Source organism: Leucoraja erinacea, chromosome 27, assembly GCF_028641065.1.
Source record: "Leucoraja erinacea ecotype New England chromosome 27, Leri_hhj_1, whole genome shotgun sequence".
Lineage (NCBI taxonomy): Eukaryota > Metazoa > Chordata > Chondrichthyes > Rajiformes > Rajidae > Leucoraja > Leucoraja erinaceus.
In genome coordinates this window covers 4,447,733-4,467,813 of record NC_073403.1, presented here as the reverse complement: position 1 = coordinate 4,467,813, position 20,081 = coordinate 4,447,733, and the positions used below count along the sequence as shown (strand labels likewise).

Sequence of the window (20,081 nt, the reverse complement as noted above, 5' to 3'; positions counted from 1 at the left end):
TCTTCTTCTTTTCTTCTTTTTCTTTTTCTTTTTTCTTTTTTCTTCTTCTTCTTCTTTTTCTTTTTTTTTTCTTTTTCTACTTTTTCTTTTTCTTTTTTTTCTTTTACTTTTTCTTCTTTTTCTTCTTCTTTGCAATGTTGCATTGCTGCCAAGCTGCATGCTGCTGAGTTTTGTCCAGCACTTTTGTGCAAAGATCTTAGAGCTATAAGATCTTTGCTTTTGTGTACCAGTGGGACATGTAGATGTGCAGCGGTCCTCCCGGGCCCTGGTCCTGGTCCTCCAGATTCCCGTCAGCCGGCGGGGCGGTGGAAGATGGCGGCGCCCATGGGCAGGCTGTTGGCGGCGGTGGAGAAGCCGTTGGGCCGCGGAGTTGGCGCCAACCGGCAGGTAGGGAGGACGGGGGGGCGGGCCGCGGCACCGGGACCGGGGTGTGTGCGCGGCCCCCAGGGTGTGTGCGCGGCCCGGCGGCGGCCCTGGGAAACGGCGCTGATCTAAAGGTCGGGCGAAGGCCCTGGAGGTCGCCATGGAGCCTCGGCTCCCTCACCTGGGCCGAACGTGTCACTCAGGTGCTGGAAGACAGACACTAAATGCCGGAGTAACTCAGCGGGACGGGCGGCATCTCCGGAGAGAAGGAACGGGCGACGTTTCGGGAGTCTCCTAATCTCCTAATGACAATTAAATATACTCATGACTCATCTGAGGAAAGACATTCGTGCCATAGAAAGAGTGCAGAGAGGGTTCACCAGACTGATTCCTGGGATGTCAGGACTTTCATATGAAGAAAGACTGGATAGACTCGGCTTGTACTCGCTAGAATTTAGGAGATTGAGGGGGGATCTTATAGAAACTTAACAAAATTCTTAAGGGGTTGGACAGGCTAGATGCAGGAAGATTGTTCCCGATGTTGGGGAAGTCCAGAACAGGGGGTCACAGCTTAAGGATAAGGGGGAAATCTTTTAGGACCGAGATGAGAAAAACATTTTTCACACAGAGAGTGGAGAATCTCTGGAACTCTCTGCCACAGAGGGTAGTTGAGGCCACAGTTCATTGGCTATATTTAAGAGGGAGTTAGATGTGGCCCTTGTGGCTAAAGGGATCAGGGGGTATGGAGAGAAGGCAGGTACAGGATACTGAGTTGGATGATCAGCCATGATCATATTGAATGGCGGTGCAGGCTCGAAGGGCCGAATGGCCTACTCCTGCACCTAGTTTCTATGTATCTATGAGACCCTTCTTCATACTTCATTCTTCATTTTGCATTTATCAGTTTATGTGTTTTGTAGTCAATGCCTATTACGTTCTGTGTGCTGAAGCAAAGCAAGAGTTTCATTGTCCTATCAGGGACACATGACAATAAACTTGAACTTGAACTTGAGTCAGGGGGAGTCAGGGAATGTTAAATGGTCAGCTCGACATAGATTAAGCAGGCCAGGACAATCTAAAGGTCATATTCTGCCATTTTAAGTTACCCACATGTTAATACTCGTAAAAGATGCAAAGTGCTGGAGTAATTCAGTGGGTGAGGCAGCGTTACTAATACCTATGAGAGAGAAGCGAGTGTCACCAAACTTCTGAATTCTCTGGGGTGGAACCTCTCCAAGACAGACGTGAAGCTCACCGTTTGAACTGTTTTTACAAAATGTTAAATGGTCAGCTCGACATAGACTACAAGACCTACACCAAACCCAAACCAATTAGGAGCAGACAAGGGCAATCGATCCAATTTGTGATCCCAGCTACAAAGACAGATGTATATATACAGCAATTCGTTCTTCCCTCGCACAATTAAAGCATGGAATAATCTCCACCCTACTATAGTTACCCAACCAGATGCAACTAAATTTAAAGTAGCTCTTTCTTCCCAATAACCCTTTCTGGCTTAAGCCCTCCCTTCACCACCTCCAGTTTAAATTCCCTTTGGAATATTTTGGAGGACCAAGAAACCAAGAACCAAGACAGGGAGTCCAGATATGGAAGGGTAAGGTGTGAAAACGACCGATCAAAGGGGATGCTGGTCAAGAAAATGTAGAACGGATCATCATTGTTAGCTGAGGGGCAGGTGACAATGACAATCACTGAAATTAGTATAGGACAGTGAAAGTAGTCGGAGAACTAGGGTGTGGGAGGGACGGAGTGAGAGGGAAAACAAGGGGTAGAGAAAGCAATATTCATAGCGCCGCGTTGTAAGCTGCCCAGGCTGGCCATAGATCACCGGCACAGAATGGTGACAAGCTGTTCCCCTGCGTGCGGCCTCACAGTCTAACCTCTTGCAGAGGATGGTGATAATGGGTTGTACAAACGTGCGGGATATCACCGTCTAACCTCTTACAGGAGTAGACAATAGACAATAAATAATAGGTGCAGGAGTAGGCCATTTGGCCCTTCGAGCCAGCACCGCCATTCAATGTGATCATGGCTGATCATCCCCAATCAGTACCCCGTTCCTGCCTTTTTCCCATATCCCCTGACTCCGCTATCTTTCAGAGCCCTATCCAGCTCTCTCTTGAAAGCATCCAGAGAACCTGCTTCCACCGCCCTCTGAGGCAGAGAATTCCACAGACTCACCACTCTCTGTGAGAAAAAGTGTTTCTTCGTCTCCGTTCTAAATGGCTTACTCCATATTCTTAAACTGTGGCTCCTGGTTCTGGACTCCCTCAACATCGGGAACATGTTTCCTGCCTCCAGCGAATCCAAACCCTTAACAATCCTTAGACAGGGAGGATCTGTAAGCAGCCAATGTTTTCCACCAAGGTAAATTAATTTAAGTTTTAACGCCAAGAACAAATTTGTCTGCCTGACAGGTGTGCCAAGGTTTGGAATCACTGCTTAGCCCATTTAAGCTGTGTGCCTCTCCCACTGTCATTACGGTGCGAACAAGGAAGCGGCATTATGTTCCACCGCGTAAACAGGACAGTTCGGCGGACCCGGAGCAGCTGGCTCGCGCTGCTGGCCTGGTGATGCGGCAGCAGTATATTGAACGGCCCATCAACATCTCGAGTACAGGTAATGGACATCAGACTGATGGAGGGTGGGGGGTGGGGGGGAGAAGAAAGGAAAAAGGACGAGGAGGAGCCCGAGGGCTGAGGTGCTGTTCCTCCAATTTACGGTGGTGCTCATTCTGGCCATGGAGGAGGCCCAGGACAGAGAGGTCGGATACGGAATGGGAGGGGGAGTTGAAGTGTTGAACCACCGGGAGGTCAGATTGTTTAATGCGGACTGAGCGGAGGTGTTCGGTGAAACGATCGCCAAGCCTACGCTTGGTCTCACCGATGTAGATCAGCTGACATCTAGAGCAGCGGATGCAATAGATGAGGTTGGAGGAGATGCAGGTGAACCTCTGTCGTAGCTGGAGCGACTGCTTGGGTCCTTGAATGGAGTCGAGGGGGGAGGTAAAGCAACAAGTGTAGCATCTCTTGCGGTTGCAAGGAAAAGTGCCCGGGGAGGGGTGGTGCGGGAGGGAAGGGAAGAATTGACCAGGGATTTACGGAGGGAGCGGTCTTTGCGGAAAGCTGACGGGGGTCCTTGCTGTCTCTTCCCCTTCTTAGCACTCCCTTAGCCCTCGGGCTGCTCCTCCCCCTTTTTCCTTTCTTGTCCCCGCCACCCCCCCCCCCCCCACTCTCCGTCAGTCTGAAGGAGGGTTTCGGCCCGAAACGTTGCCTATTTCCAAAGAGTCGCGGGTCCATAGAATGGCAGACAGTGACTAGTGGGGTACCCCAATGCTGAGTACTGGGACCCCAGCATTTACAAATTTGTTAATACCTTGAGGGATTTATCCCAGCGGATGACACTATCTGCAGTTCATTGAGGAGGATGCTAAGACGTTTTAGGTTAGTGAGTCAAATTCTTCAAAATTGGAAGAAGGGGTGGCAAAAAACGACCCGAATTATCTAAATGGTGGCCGTTGGGAAAGGGGGAGATGCAGCGAGACCTGGGTGTCATGGTACACCAGTCATTGAAGGTAGGCATGCAGATGCAGCAGGCAGTAAAGAAAGCGAATAATATGTTAGCTTTCTTTGCAAAAGGATTTGAGTATAGGAGCAGAGAGGGTCTACTGCAGTTGTACAGGGTCTTGGTGAGACCACACCTGGAGTATTGCCAGTTTTGGTCTCCAAATCTGAGGAAGGACATTATTGCCATAGAGGGAGTGCAGAGACGGTTCACCAGACTGATTCCTGGGATGTGAGGACTGTCTTATGAAGAAAGACTGGATAGACTTGGTTTATACTCTCTAGAATTTAGAAGAGTGAGAGGGGATCTTATAGAAACTTACAAAATTCTTAAGGGGTTGGACAGGCTAGATGCAGGAAGATTGTTCCCGATGTTGGGGAAGTCCAGGACAAGGGGTCACAGCTTAAGGATAAAGGGGAAATCCTTTAAAAACCGAGATGAGAAGAACTTTTTTCACACAGAGAGTGGTGAATCTCTGGAACTCTCTGCCACAGAGGGTAGTTGAGGCCAGTTGATTGGCTATATTTAAGAGGGAGTTAGATGTGGCCCTTGTGGCTAAGGGGATCAGGGGGTATGGAGAGAAGGCATACGGGATACTGAGTTGGATGATCAGCCATGATCATATTGAATGGCGGTGCAGGCTCGAAGGGCCGAATGGCCTACTCCTGCACCTAATTTCTATGTTTCTATGTTTCCTTCGCTCCATAGATGCTGCTGCACCCGCTGAGTTTCTCCAGCACTTTTGTCTACCTTCGATTTTCCAGCATCTGCAGTTCATTCTTAAACGTTTTAGGTTAGTTCTCTTCTTCAAATTGAAGAAGGGTCCCGACCCGAAACGTTGCCGTCCGTGTTCTCCAGAGATACGCCTGACCCGCTGAGTTACTGCAGCACTTTGTGTTCTGTAGTCAGTCCCTGCTCAGGGGGTCCCTTTCTCCATCTAGTGGCCAGTGTTAAAAGTGCAAATGTTCCGTTGCTTTTTGAGATAAAGATCAGACTGCTGCAATGATCTTTGATCAAATGACAGAACTTCCAGCCACAGGACAATATTGTAGACATAAAGACTGCAGATGCTGAAATCCTGAGTAAAAAAATAAATCGCTGGAAGAACTCAATAGGCTCGGCAGCATCTGTGGAAGGAAAGTTGAGTTTAGTTTATTTTACTGTCACGTGAACCGAGGTACAGTGAAAAGCTTTTGTTGCATGCTAACCAGTCAGCTGAAAGACAATACATGATTACAATTGTGCCATTCACAGTGTTCAGATGCATGATAAATGGAATAATGTTTAGTGCAAGATAAAGCCAGTAAAGTCTGATGAAAGATAGTCTGAGGGTCTCCAATGCGGTAGATAGTAGTTCAGGACTGTTCTCTAGTTGTGGTGAGGATGGTTTAGTTGCCTGATAACAGCTGGGAAGAAACTGTCCCTGTATCTGCAGGTGTGCGTTTTTACATGTTTTATCCGATGGGAGAGGGGAGAAGAGGGAGTGGCCAGGGTGCGACTTGGTACCTTTCTTCAAGGTCTCGATCCAAAACGTCATCTGTCCTTTTCCCTCCACAGATGCTGTCTGGCTTAGTGGGTGAGGGGAAATGATGCTTCATCCTTCCTCCTGTGGGATGGGCTTGTGCTTCCTGTGTACCGACCTTGCTGTTGCCTGTTTCCCTGCAGCTGGGATATTTGATCCGTATGTTCCACCAGAGGGCGATTCTCGCATGTCTACTCTGACAAAGGCAGGACTGAAGCAACGCATGGAGCGGGCCAAGCAGAGCGTCGCCTCGCAGCTGGCGTGAGTTGCTCTTTCTCGCTTCTCCTGTGTAATGAGTTGTTGGATACCTTTGTCTTCGTCTTGTGTGTTTGAGAGTCTGCTTTCTTGTATCTGAGTCCTGCATATTGTAAAGTGTTATCCCTGCTCAGACAGTCTGGGTAACTCAAGGTGGAAGGCTGTCCCTAGTGTGTGTAGGATAGTGTTAATGTGCAGGAATCGCTGGTCGGTGCGGACACGGTGGGCTGAAGGACCTGTTTCCACGCTATATCTCTAAAACTAGAAAAAAAACTAAAAACACTAACATGCAGTCTCCACAGAGACAGCACACGAAGGCAGAATCGAACCCACGACTGTGCGGTAGCGGCTCTACGGGATGTACTCTCGTACTTTGTGTTTTGCTCCTGATTCCAGCGTCTGCAGTTCCTTGTGTCTCCAATATCTCCCTCTCCCAGCCTAGTCACATGTACCAACTCCATGTAATGAAGACCCTCAGTCTGAAGAAGAGTCTTGTCCAAAAACATCACCAATTACTTTTCACCAGAGATGCTGCCAGACCCACTGAGTTACTCCAGCGTTTTGTGTCTATTTTCAGTGTAAACTAGCATCTGCAGTTCCTTCCTACCCTGTATTGTTTTGTCATTGGTCTTCTGCCAGTGAGACTGTGATGAAGTGATCTTCATGCAACTGTTAACCTGAAGTAAGTTTAGGAAAACTCACTCCATAGGGACATGTCCCAGTTTCAGAATTAATTTGTGCTAATTTCACAAACTGAATCTGAAGATACTTAGAGGCAAATAAAATGAGTGCACTAGTGGGGCCATGAAGCTGATGTAGAGATGCATTGAGATGATTACAAGTGGTCTGTTTCATCTGAGCTTCACTTTTAATTTTAACTTTAGAGATAAGAATGGAAACAGAACCATCTGCCATTAGTCCGCACCAACCAGCGATTGCCCCGTGCACTAGCACTATCCTACACACTAGGGACAATTTACAATTTTATCAAAGTCAATTAACCTACAATCCTGTATGAATCTGGAGTGTGGGAGGGAACCGGAGCACCCGGAGAAAACCCACGTGGTCACGGGGTGAACGTGCAAACTCCACAAAGACAGCACCCGTAGCCAGGATCAAACCCAGGTCTCCGGCTCATTGAGGCACGAACCTGCGCCACTGTGCTGCCTCAGTTGTTGTAGATTCAATTACCACAGACGCTGGGACTATTATCCTCTTGATCGACCACTCACCAGACAAAGTAAACCGCACCCAGGAAACATTTAGACCATTGTGGTCATCGCAAAGCATTTCACAGCAAATGAAGGAAATATAGCAATGGGCTTGTACACGACAAGCTCCCACAGATAGTAAGGTGGGAATGACTATTAATCATTTTTGAACGAGGGAAAATTATTGGCTAGGTCGCTGAAGCATTTTCATCTAACTGAGCATTTCGATAAGGCCTGTCTATCATTGTAACCCGTTGTCAATGCATCAGTGCTCCACCTGAGCTTTTATATAGAACATAGACCAGTAGGTCAGGTCCGTGATATGCTCGCCCCCGGATGAAAGATGAGGAAACTCCAATTTCCCGAAACATACCCCAAACTAGGAAGGGTGACAACAGAAACAGCTTTATTCCCAGAGCTATAGGGGCTCTGAACCGGCCCTGCTGAGTGCCCCCCATCCCCCCTGGACTGTCTCCCTGGGATGGTCACGTCACACAGCTTATTTATTTATTTTACTTTTCTTTTACATCGGTTGGAAGCTGCATACTAAATCTCGTTGCACTGATGTGCAATTACAATAAAATATATTATTATTATTATTGTTATTATTATTACAGACAATTGCTGTGAGCTTGAAATACAGGTGCTCCCTGATTTACGATGCTTACGATTGCGATATTTCGACTTTACGATCGGCAGCGAGCCGCGCGTCACTTCCAGTCACGTGATTGCAATATTATCGCGGTGCGTTTTCGACATGCGATATTTTTGGTTTACGATGGGTTTATATGGAACGTAACCCCATCGTAGGTCGAGGAGCAACTGTAGTGGACATGGAGTGAATGGGGAAGCAGGCAAGGGTGTGGTGCCTATGGTTAAATACCCTTATGATGTTTATTGTCCAGACCCATATATGAAAGGTCAACTCTTGGAGCTAGGAGCGGAGTTACGCAGCACGGAAACAGGCCCTTCGGCCCGACTGGTCCATGCTGTCCAAGATACACATCTAAGCTGGTCCATTTGCCCCATAGCCCTCAGAACCTTTCCTATCGATGTACATGTCCAAATGTATTTTAAATGATTTTATTGTACCTGCTTCAATGACCTTCTTAGGCACCTTGTTTCATACAGAAAAGAGGGCTAATTATATATGAAATCCTGGCTGAAATAGGCAGGATCAGGCAAATTTGAGCAGCAACTGATGAAAGTCTTGGAATATCGTCTGTCATTTTTTACATTTTCTTCAATTCTGGCCAAGAGGCTATTCATGAATGGATACTAATGGTCCTTCTTTTAACAGACTGCGGAAGGTGAAAGAACACGACGGTGAATTCACCACAAAGGACTTTGCCTCCAAGGCCCAGGAGATTTACATAAGTGCGCACGAGTGCCTTGTGAAGTAAGTAACACTTGGGTGAGCCTTTCACACGAAAATGTAAAATCATGCTCAGATATTCTTACGACAGAAGGCCAAGAGATTCCACAAGTGACTGTAACTGTAGATCGATGAGCTCCTCCACCTCTGGTACTTTGTGCTTCCTTGCAACTGACTGTGCCATGTTAGAGCCCAGACATAGAAACATAGAAAAATAGGTGCAGGAGTAGGCCATAGCGAGCCGTACAATATGATCATGGCTGTCATATAAAATCAGTACTTCCTGCCTTTTTCCCCATATTTGATTCCTTTAGCCCTAATATGCTAAATCAACTCCCTCTAAAGAGGGTTCTTCGGCTGGTGGTGCCATTGCTAGTTCACAAAAGTGATGCGCTGGTGAGGGCATGCTCTTATGAGTTTTTTTTTTTTTTTTTTTAAACACAAATTAGAAGCAATTGTACAAGGAGAAATAGATGGTTTTTTTAGCTGCCAAGGGGATAAGGGGCTACGGGGAGAGGGCAGGGATATGGACCTAGGTATGGTTAGTATAGTAAGACCTGAGTGATCTCCTGGACAAGTGTCGATCGCCTGGATTGGGGTCGGAGAGGAATTTCCCGGATTTTTTTTCCCGAATTGGACCTGGGTTTTTATCCGGTTTTTTGCCTCCCCCAGGAGATCACGAGGTTCTTGGGGTGGAGAGGGGTGATAGCGGTATAAAGGGGAGGGTAGTGTCTTGTGTTCTTTGTCTTGTGTCTACTGTTTGTGGGTAAGTGTGTCTGTTTAGTGTTCAGCCATGAGCGAATGGCGGTGCGGGCTCGACGGACCTGGTGGTCTACTCTCGCACCTACTTTCTATGTTTCTATGTTTCTATGAGAAAGTAATCGACATAACAATTATACAATTTTCGTACAGCTTCAGTTTTAACATTTTATAAACTAATAAGTAAATCGGAAAAAAGAGAAAAAGAAAGGAAAGGAAGAGGAAAGGAAAAAGAAACAAAAGAATTTCAAAAAAGATACGAAAAAGAAGAAAAGTAAAACCCCTGAACTAACGAAGAAGTGGAAAAAAGAGCGGAGATATATCCCACTACCCTTCCCTACGCCTGCTCACCCGACCCTAGCATGGGCTTTGAATTTGTGTTCAACCATTATGTTGTTGTTTTGTGAAGTGTTCAACAAGAACCCTGTATCCTGACTGATTCCTGGGATGGCAGGACTTTCATATGAAGAAAGACTGGATAGACTTGTACTCGCTAGCATTTAGGAGATTGAGGGGGGATCTTATAGAAACTTACAAAATTCTTAAGGGGTTGGACAGGCTGGATGCAGGAAGATTGTTCCCAATGTTGGGGAAGTCCAGGACAAGGGGTCACAGTTTAAGGATAGAGGGGAAATCCTTTAGGACCGAGATGAGAATAACATTTTTCATACACAGAGAGTGGTGAATCTCTGGAACTCTGCCACAGAAGGTAGTTGAGGCCACAGTTCATTGGCTATATTTAAGAGGGAGTTAGATGTGGCCCTTGTGGCTAAAGGGATCAGGGGGTATGGAGAGAAGGCAGGTACAGGATACTGAGTTGGATGATCAGCCATGATTATATTGAATGGCGGTGCAGGCTAGAATGGCCTACTCCTGCACCTATTTTCTATGTTTCCATGTTTCTATCCAGTCCTCGCTGGAGGTGTAAACATGATGCACAATTTTAAAGAGAAACAGATTTTTTTTTCCCCTGGAAGAAAACGTATGTTAGAATAAACAGACACTGGTGTGTAACTGTTGAGAATGTGTACTACTTCTTCTTCGTTTTGTGTCCATCATGTTACAAATGTTGACCTCGCTGTCATCGTCCGTCCTGAAAAGGACGCAAGCTTCCGGCGACCATCAGTGGAAGCCATCACTTGTCGCAATAGATGATGGTGGTGGCAGAATTAGCTCGGGATACTTCCAGTTTCCAGCCCCGCCACATGGACGCTTCTGCTATGGGGCCATGAGAATGTGTAGGGAAAGGCAGTTGAGCTGAGGGGAATTCTCCAGCCCTATCTTGTAACAATGAAATGTGTGCATCGCTGTGGAATGGAATTACAGGCATGTGGTAACAGGCCCTTCAGCCCGACTTGCCCATGCAGCCAAGTTGCCCCATTTCCACAAGTCCCATCTGTTCCAGTTACATGGGGACATCCTGTGTTTTCAGCTTCTGTCATTTTATTCTGTGATGTATTGTGCTGCAGTTGTAGAAAATGTGTGTATTTGCGTCACATACTAAACTCTTTAATTTGTAATTCCTCTGTAACAGTTTTGACAAAGTAAAGCTTCACAAATTGGTAACGGAACGATGTTACCCGGTAAGTCTGGCTTCTCATTCTGTGTCCTTATCTCAAAAGTTAAAAGGAAAACAAGATTGCACTTGGCTTTTCCTCGCTGTTTATGGAGTTGGGGGGGGGGGGGGGGATATTTTAAAGGACCATGTCTGTCTCCGTTCACTAAGTAGCCCTCTCACCTCCTATCTCTGAAGCTTCCAATAAAAAGAACCCATCAGAGACTTGTGAGCACAAATCCCGCCTGATGCTACAGTGCAATACTGAGGGAGTTCTACGCTGAGAGGTGCCATCTTGTGGCTGCAAAGTTAACTAAAAGGTCATCCTTCCTGGTGAAAAGATCCCAAGGCACCAGTTGATAGAACAGCGAAGGAATTAACCTGGCCAGCGGTAACTTTGGCCAACAATGCTAAAAATGACCTGTTTATCAAATCATTATCATACTTTTTCTGGGAACAGCAAGTTGGTTCCTATTCCTGGTTTCAGCCATGATCATATAACCATATAACCATATAACAATTACAGCACGGAAACAGGCCATCTCGACCCTGCTAGTCTGTGCCGAACACATAATCTCCCCTAGTCCCATATACCTGCGCTCAGACCATAACCCTCCATTCAGCGACCATCTATATAACTATCCAATTTATTTTTAAATGATAAAAACGAACCTGCCTCCACCACCTTCACTGGAAGCTCATTCCACACAGCTACCACTCTCTGAGTAAAGAAGTTCCCCCTCATGTTACCCCTAAACTTCAGTCCCTTAATTCTCATGTCATGTCCCCTTGTTTGAATCTTCCCTACTCTCAGTGGGAAAAGCTTTTCCACGTCAACTCTGCGCATTGAATATTGAATGGCTGTGCAGGCTCGAAGGGCCGAATGGCCTACTCCTGCACCTATTCTCTATGTTTCTATTCCTACAATCAGCAGCGACATTGTGATTGTATGGTTCAATGGTGCTTTTATTGTCACATGCACGAAGTGCCAACACACTGAAATTCTCTTTCATACAGTTACCAATTGAAATATTTTTGTCATATTACTGGTGGGTGTTGTGTTTAATCCTGTTTCAAGTAAGAATTTCATTGTTCTTTTGTTGATACTTATGACAATTAAACACGCTTGACATGACTACACTTCAGAACAACTTAATTGGCTGTAAAATACTTTGGGTTGTCCTGAGACCAAGGAAGGTGCTATAAAAATGTGGGTGGCACGGTGGCGCAGCGATATATTTGCTGCCCTACAGCGCCAGAGACTCGGGTTCGATCCTGACTATGGGCATTGTCTGTACGGAGTTTGTACGTTCCCCCTGTGACCGGCGTGGGTTTTCCCCGGGTGCTCCAGTTTCCTCCCACACTCCAAAGATGTTCAGCTTTGTAAGGTCATTGGCCTGGTATCATTGTAAATTGTCCCTAGTGTGTGTAGGATAGTGTTAGTGTGTGGGGATCGCTGGTTAGCGAGGTTGGGAGAAGGGCCTGTTTCCGTGCTGTATCTCTAAACACCCTTTAAACACCAACAACATTGATTTTCCCTCCTGTTTGGGAAGGCAGACTAATGGGTATCTCTGGTCTTTCCCTCAGGATATGGTGCGTGGCAACAGGTACAAGACAATCCGCTGGAAGTTCCTGCAGTCACTGGAGGCGCCCAAGGTTGTACACGTCCGATGTCCCGATATGGTCAGCAAGGGGAACGTTTACGGTCAGGTCACGCTGCGCTTCCACACCCAGCAGGTACTGCACCACACCTCCACTCTCAACTATACATCACCATTACATTCATCCAGTTGAAAATGCATACAGGATGTATAAGGTTCTTGGTGGTGGAGGAGAAGGGATGAGGGGGGGAATGCCAGAATATAGGGCATAGATGACTGAAAACGCAACTGCCATTAGTGGAGGAATGAAAGTCAGAAACGTCTCGGAGGGAGTGATGTCGAGGTTTAGTTTGTTATTGTCACATGTACTGAGGTACAGTGAAAGGCTTTGTTTTGTGTGCTGTCCTAACATCGATATACCATATTGAACTTTGCCCACTTGTCCTCTGAGCATGGTGTGTCCTTCATGAGGGCTTCATCAATCTGACAATTTTGATAAAGGCCCACAAAATAAGTTATTGCGCACTGTAGATTTTAGAGAGATAGCGTGGAAATGAGCCATTTGGCCCACCGAGTACACTAGTTCTGTCCTCCACACTATCCTGTGTGGTCGCGGGGAGAACATAGTCTCCATGCAGACAGCACCCATAGTTATGATCGAACCCGGGTATGTGGCGCTGTAAGGCAGCAACTCTACCGCTGCTCCGTTGTGCCAACACTGTCTGTGCGAGGCTGCTGCAAGAGGCTTTCAGGGCCAGGGCCCTGGATTAACCTGGATTAATTTGGCTATAAATAACCATATAACAATTACAGCACGGAAACAGGCCATCTTTGGAGTAGTTCCTGAAGATTGGCGGGTAGCAAACGTAACCCCACTTTTTAAGAAGGGAGGGAGACAAAATGGGGAATTACAGACCAGTTAGTCTAACATCGGTAGTGGGGAAACTGCTAGGTCAGTTATTAAAGATGGGATAGCAGCACATTTGGAAAGTGGTGAAATCATTGGACAAAGTCAGCATGGATTTACGAAAGGTAAATCATGTCTGACGAATCTTATAGAATTTTTCGAGGATGTAACTACTAGCGTGGATAGGGGAGAACCAGTGGAAGTGGTGTATCTGGACTTACAGAAGGCTTTCGACAAGGTCCCACATAAGAGATTAGTATACAAACTTAAAGCACATGGCATTGGGGGTTCAGTATTGATGTGGATAGAGAAAACTGGCTGGCAAACAGGAAGCAAAGAGTAGGAGTAAACGGGTCCTTTTCACAATGGCAGGCAGTGACTAGCGGGGTACCGCAAGGCTCAGTACTGGGACCCCAGCTATTTACAATATATATTAATGATATGAGGGAATTGAAGGCAATATCTCCAAGTTTGCGGATGACACTAAGCTGGGGGGCAGTGTTAGCTGTGAGGAGGATGCTATGAGACTGCAAGGTGACTTGGATAGGCTGGGTGAGTGGGCAAATGTTTGGCAGATGCAGTATAATGTGGATAAATGTGAGGTTATCCATATTGGTGGCAAAAACGGGAAAGCAGACTATTATCTAAATGGTGGCCGATTGGGAAAGGGGGAGCTAGCAGCGAGACCTGGGTGTCATGGTACACCAGTCATTGAAGGTAGGCATGCAGGTGCAGCAGGCAGTAAATAAAGCGAATGGTATGTTAGCTTTCATTGCAAAAGGATTTGAGTATAGGAGCAGGGAGGTTCTACTGCAGTTGTACAGGGTCTTGGTGAGACCACACCTGGAGTATTGCGTACAGTTTTGGTCTCCAAATCTGAGGAAGGACATTATTGCCATAGAGGGAGTGCAGAGACGGTTCACCAGACTGATTCAGACTGGGATGTCAGGACTGTCTTATGAAGAAAGACTGGATAGACTTGGTTTATACTCTCTAGAATTTAGGAGATTGAGAGGGGATCTTATAGAAACTTACAAAATTCTTAAGGGGTTGGACAGGCTAGATGCAGGAAGATTGTTCCCGATGTTAGGGAAGTCCAGGACAAGGGGTCACAGCTTAAGGATAAGGGGGAAATCCTTTAAAACCGAGATGAGAAGAACTTTTTTCGCACAGAGAGTGGTGAATCTCTGGAACTCTCTGCCACAGAGGGTAGTTGAGGCCAGTCCATTTGCTATATTTAAGATGGAGTTAGATGTGGCCCTTGTGGCTAAGGGGATCAGAGGGTATGGAGAGAAGGCAGGTACGGGATACTGAGTTGGATGATCAGCCATGATCATATTGAATGGTGGTGCAGGCTCGAAGGCCCGAATGGCCTACTCCTGCACCTAATTTCTATGTTTCTATGTTTCTATCTTGGCCCTACAAGTCCGTGCCGAACAATTATTTTCCCCTAGTCCCATCTACCTGCACTCAGACCATAACCCTCCATTCCTTTCCCATCCATATACCTATCCAATTTATTTTTAAATGATAAAATCGAACCTGCCTCCACCACTCCCACTGGAAGCTCATTCCACACAGCTACCACTCTCTGAGTAAAGAAGTTCCCCCTCATGTTACCCCTAAACTTCTGTCCCTTAATTCTGAAGTCATGTCTTTTTGTTTGAATCTTCCCTACTCTCAATGGGAAAAGCTTGTCCACGTCAACCCTGTCTATCCCTCTCATCATTTTAAAGACCTCTATCAAGTCCCCCCTTAACCTTCTGTGCTCCAGAGAATAAAGACCTAACTTGTTCAACCTTTCTCTGTAACTTAGTTCAAATCGTTTGCTATGTCGCTCTTCCAGGGAGATGCTAAATGCATTTCGTTGTCTCTGTACTGTACACTGACAATGACAATTAAAATTGAATCTGAATCTGAATCTGAAACCCAGGCAACATTCTAGTAAATCTCCTCTGTACTCTCTCTATTTTGTTGACATCCTTCCTATAATTGGGCGACCAAAATTGTACACCATACTCCAGAATTGGTCTCACCAATGCCTTGTACAATTTTAACATTACATCCCAACTTCTATACTCAATGCTGATTTATAAAGGCTAGCACACCAAAAGCTGTCTTTACCACCCTATCTACATGAGATTCCACCTTCAGGGAACTATGCACAGTTATTCCTAGATTCCTCTGTTCAACTGCATTCCTCAATTCGCTACCATTTACGTCCTATTTTGATTTGTCCTGCCAAGGTGTAGCACCTCACACTTATCAGCATTAAACTCCATCTGCCATCTTTCAGCCCATTCTTCCAAATGGCCTAAATCTCTCTGTAGACTTTGGAAATCTACTTCATTATCCACAACACCACCTATGTTAGTATCATCTGCATACTTACTAATCCAATTTACCACACCTTCATCCAGATAAATGTGCCCCTTTGGATAATCCAATTGTTTCAACTGTTACATAACAAGTAACGTTCCCCTGCACTGATCCAAAGGACCTATTCAAAGGACCATTTCAATTTAATTTCAGGTTATGGGGATTCTTGGCTCACATGTGAAAGGGAAAGAAATGCGAACTGACTTTGAATGACCCTCAATCGCAGTGTTACTGCCCATCAACAGTATATTTTTGTAACAATAAATCACACAATAGGGAGTGACTGATAGAATAAAATATTGTTGGAAGCACTCTGTAAATCGGGCAACATCAGTGGAGATATACAGAGCTAATTAGTTTAGTTTAGAGATGCAGCCTTTGAAACGGGGCCTTCATTCCACCATGTTACCCGTCCACACAATAACATCCACTCCCCACACTCCCCACACACTAGGGCCAATTTACAGAGGCCAGTTAGTGTACAGGCACGCACATCCTTGTGGTGTGGGAGGAATCCCACGCGGTCACAGAGAGAATGTGCAAACATCATGTAGACAGTAGCCAATGTCAGGATCGAACCCAGATCTCTGGCGCTGTGAGGTAGCAGCTCTGCCACTGTGCCGGTTAATGTTTCAGATTGAAGACAGAAGGTTATTGAACTACTTGAAAGTGGTGTGAATCCCGAGATGAAAATGAGTTATAACAATACACTAGGATTAAAACCATTTGTATATTGATGCAATTACATAGTTTAGATATTGTATTTTTATGGTTTCACTCATTATATTCACTTGTTCCTGTATTGTCAGGATCTGTTTTCACCCTGTATTGATTGTACTGAATAACTTTGATATTACTAGAATATTAAACGTTAAAGAGAAACGATGAAAATGAATGTCACTGTACCTACATTTCTACATGTGGCCACTAAAGTACCAATAGCAATAAACCACTGTCTGGCTTCCAGACTTTAGCCATTTATGACCGATTTGGTCGGCTGATGTTGGGCAATGAAGATCGACCAAAAGATGTCCTGGAATATGTGGTGTTTGAGAGGCACTTAGTCAATGTCTATGGCCTTTGGAGAATGCATGGGAAGATTGTACCTGCCTGGGCCCCACCCAAAGATCCTATCGTTAAGGTAACTTTGTGGATTCTTAATTATACTTTTTTCTTTATCCCGTGGTCTTTGTCTCTGTAATATAAAAATTTAAATTGAATGTTGCTTTAAAAAATGACTGAATTAAAATTGACAAGAGGGATCTAGTTTAGATTAGAGATGCAGCGCGAAAACGGGCCCTTCGGCCCACCGAGTCCATGCCAACCAACGATCCCCGCGCATTAACACAATCCTTCACACACTCGGGAAATTCATATTTATACCAAGCCAATTAACTTACAAACCTGTACGTCTTTGGAGTGTGGGAGGGAAACGAAGATCTTGGAGAAAAACCCACGCGGTCATGGGGAGAAACATGTAAACTCCATTAAGACAACACCTGAAGTTGGGATCGGATCCGGGTCTCTGGCGCTGTAAGCGCTGTAAGGCAACAACTCTACCGCTGCACCACAGTGCCGCCCTTAGCGGTACAAGTATATAATTCCCTGACAGTGGTATTGCAGGTAGATAGGGTGAACCAAGCTTTTGGCACGTTGGAGTATAGACAATAGACAATAGGTGCAGGAGTAGGCCATTCGGCCCTACGAGCCAGCACCGCCATTCAATGTGATCATGGCTGATCATCCCCAATCAGTACCCCGTTCCTGCCTTCTCCCCATATCCCCTCTGCTATTTTTAAGAGCCCTATCTAGCTCTCTCTTGAAAGCATCCAGAGAACCTGCCTCCACCGCCCTCCGAAGCAGAGAATTCCACAGACTCTCAACTCTCTGTGAGAAAAAGTGTTTCCTCGTCTCCGTTCTAAAAAAGAAAAAAGAGATGAGGAGGAATTTCTTTAGTCAGAGGGTGGTGAATCTGTGGAAATCTTTGCCATAGGAAAGGCCAAACATAGACAAATGAGACTTTTTGGGCTATTTGGGTTGAAAGGCCTGTGTCCGTGCTGTTTGACTGACTCTGTGACCAGGTGACCCAGGTCTTCCAGCCAAACAATACAGAATGAGATTTTGATGCCATAAATAATCGTTGACCACATTATGAAGTGTTTCTGTGTCATGTGCAGCCTCCCAGAAAAAAAAAACTATTAATAAAATGAGCAATGCCCTAGATTTTGGAAACTGAGCTGTGAATAACCTATTTTCTGATGTATGTTCCAATTGCTCTTTAGTTGTAGGGAGGGAATTACTACTTTATTAATTTATATGAAAGCTTTGTATTTATTTATGAGTTACCGAACAGTTGTGATGAAGTTTAATCCATCCAAACCAAAGTACTAATGGGCAATCAGGAAGGATTGGCACTAATTTCTAAATGGCAACATCTATGATTGGGAGCAACCATTTTTGGCAATAACATCAGGAGGTAGCAAATTAAATTGGTAAAGGCTGCTCGTTCAGTCCAAAAACCAGTGCACTCAGTAGATTGAGCAAAAAACAAAGTGCTGGAGAGACTCATCATATAGGCAGCATCTGGGGGAGGGGGGGCAGGTGACGTTTCAGACTTCGAGACTGAAGAACATCTGCCTGTTCCCTCCACAGATGCTGCCTAACGTGCTGAGTTTCACCCAGCAGGTAGACACAAAAAGCTGGTGTAACTCAGCGGGACAGGCAGCATCTCTGGAGTGAAGGAATGGTTGACGATTCGGGTCAAGACCCTTCTTCAGTCACCCATTCCATCCCTCCAGAGATGCTGCCTGTCCTGCTGAGTTACTCCAGCATTTTGTGTCAATCTTCTAGAAAAGGAATCTGCAATTCATTCCTACACATAGATCGGCCATGATTGAACGGCAGAGTAGACATGATGGGCCGAATGGCCTAATTCTGCTCCTATCATTTATCACAGCAGAACAATAAGGAAAACCTTGCATTTCAGTGGGCCCTTTTAATTCCAAAAATATTTTATGATCAATTTATATTTATTATAGGTTTACATTTATTATTGTCTCGTGTACTGAGGTACAGGGAAAGGCTTTGTTATGCATGCTATCCGATGAACAGATCAGATATACTATATATGACTCCAATCAAGTCAAGCTCAAACATTTGCAAAGTGTATAATGATTTTAATACAGGAAGTACTAATCTCATCTTGTGTTTAAACGCCAGACTGTGATGATTCCTGGACCCAAGCTACAGCCGTTGGAAGAGTTTGAAGCCAAGAACATGGAGATTCCCAAAGCTGAACCTGTACAGTAGAATGCGTGAGGAACCCTGCAGAGACGGACCGAGAGTGTTTGTGCATCGCTGTGTGTACTGAGGCCTGTGCTTCATTGATGCCGAGGGCATGTAGAGTGTATGAGCAGTCAGCCATCCTTCCCCTCACTCTGTGCATTCACTGGCCAGTGCCAGCCCCTTCAAAACCAGTCAACGTGCAAGCAACAAGGACCAATTGTAACCCACCTATGTGTATACTCAAGATGGACACAAAAAGCTGGAGTAACTCAGCAGGACAGGCAGCATCTCTGGAGGGAAGGAATGGGTGACGTTTCGGGTCGAGATCCTTGGAGAGAATAGACAGATGAGGTTTTGGGTCGGGACCTTTCTTCAGTTTGCAAGATGATATTAGAAGTCAGAAGAAGGGTCCCGACCCACTGAGTTACCCAGCAGTTTGTCCTTTGTTCTCACAAGTAGCTGTCTGTGGAGATTGTGGTGCTCCTCGCAGGTTAGTGAATCTAATTTGGTTTTCACTGCATTCTGTACAGATAGCGAGCACTTAGAGATGAGCTGCTAGTATGTAGATGGTTGGACGAGGAACTGAGGAGATCAATAACTTGGGCTGCACGGTGGCGCAGCGCTAGAGTTGCTGCCTCACAGCTCCAGAGGCCCGGGTTTGATCCTGACCACGGGTGCTGTCTGTATGGAGTTTGTATGTTCTCCCCGTGACCTGCGTAGGTTTTCGCCGGGTGCTCTGGTTTCCTCCCGCACTCCAAAGACGTACAGGTATGTAGGTTAATTGGCTTTGGTAAAATTGTAATAGTGTAAGGGGTGGGTGGTGTGTGTACTCCACCCCTTATGTATCTCTAAAATATAAATGTAAAAAAAAAACCCTCTAGTTGCTGGTTTGAGTGGGTTGGCAAGCAACAGCTGAGAACTGAGGTGGTGATATGCCAGCTCTGTTTCCCAGTGTGAAAGCCAGAGTGAAGGGCACAACTGCTAGTCTTTTCATTCCATGGTTTTGTAGTGCACTAGTACAGAGTCCAGGGTTTGCAGTTCCCATTCAATAATAAAACACAAGTCTGGATATGTCTGCAGTGGGCACTTCATTGAAATATCATTAGCGTTGTGGAACGGTGGGATCGGGGTTGGCTTCCTTGGCTGTTGTGTTCACCCACTATCAACTGATGCAACGCACAGTTTACACTTTATGGGTGGCGCAGTGGCGCAGCGATGGAGTTGTTGCCAGAGACCCGGGTTCGATCCTGACTTGGGGTGCTGTCGGTGTGGAGTTTGTCCGTT

At 45.7% G+C, this 20,081-nt stretch overlaps 1 protein-coding gene across 1 annotated transcript; it reads left to right on the top strand.

The window, feature by feature from the left end:
• Positions 1 to 227: 227 nt before the first annotated feature.
• Positions 228 to 19,872, top strand: mrpl45 (mitochondrial ribosomal protein L45). Its single transcript, XM_055656840.1, has 8 exons — positions 228 to 387; positions 2,802 to 3,003; positions 5,614 to 5,731; positions 8,237 to 8,335; positions 10,605 to 10,653; positions 12,213 to 12,362; positions 16,480 to 16,653; positions 18,732 to 19,872. The coding sequence occupies exons 1-8, from the start codon at positions 313 to 315 to the stop codon at positions 18,819 to 18,821; spliced, it is 957 nt and encodes a 318-aa protein (XP_055512815.1). The 5' UTR covers positions 228 to 312; the 3' UTR covers positions 18,822 to 19,872.
• The last annotated feature ends 209 nt before the right edge of the window (positions 19,873 to 20,081 follow it).

Bases quoted from the DNA above. Each gene is read 5' to 3' on its own strand.
- mrpl45 (XM_055656840.1), top strand. From the start codon at position 313: ATGGCGGCGCCCATGGGCAGGCTGTTGGCGGCGGTGGAGAAGCCGTTG. The intron at 3,004-5,613 runs GTAATGGACATC...GTTTCCCTGCAG, and splicing joins CATCAACATCTCGAGTACAG to CTGGGATATTTGATCCGTAT. The intron at 10,654-12,212 runs GTAAGTCTGGCT...TCTTTCCCTCAG, and splicing joins TAACGGAACGATGTTACCCG to GATATGGTGCGTGGCAACAG.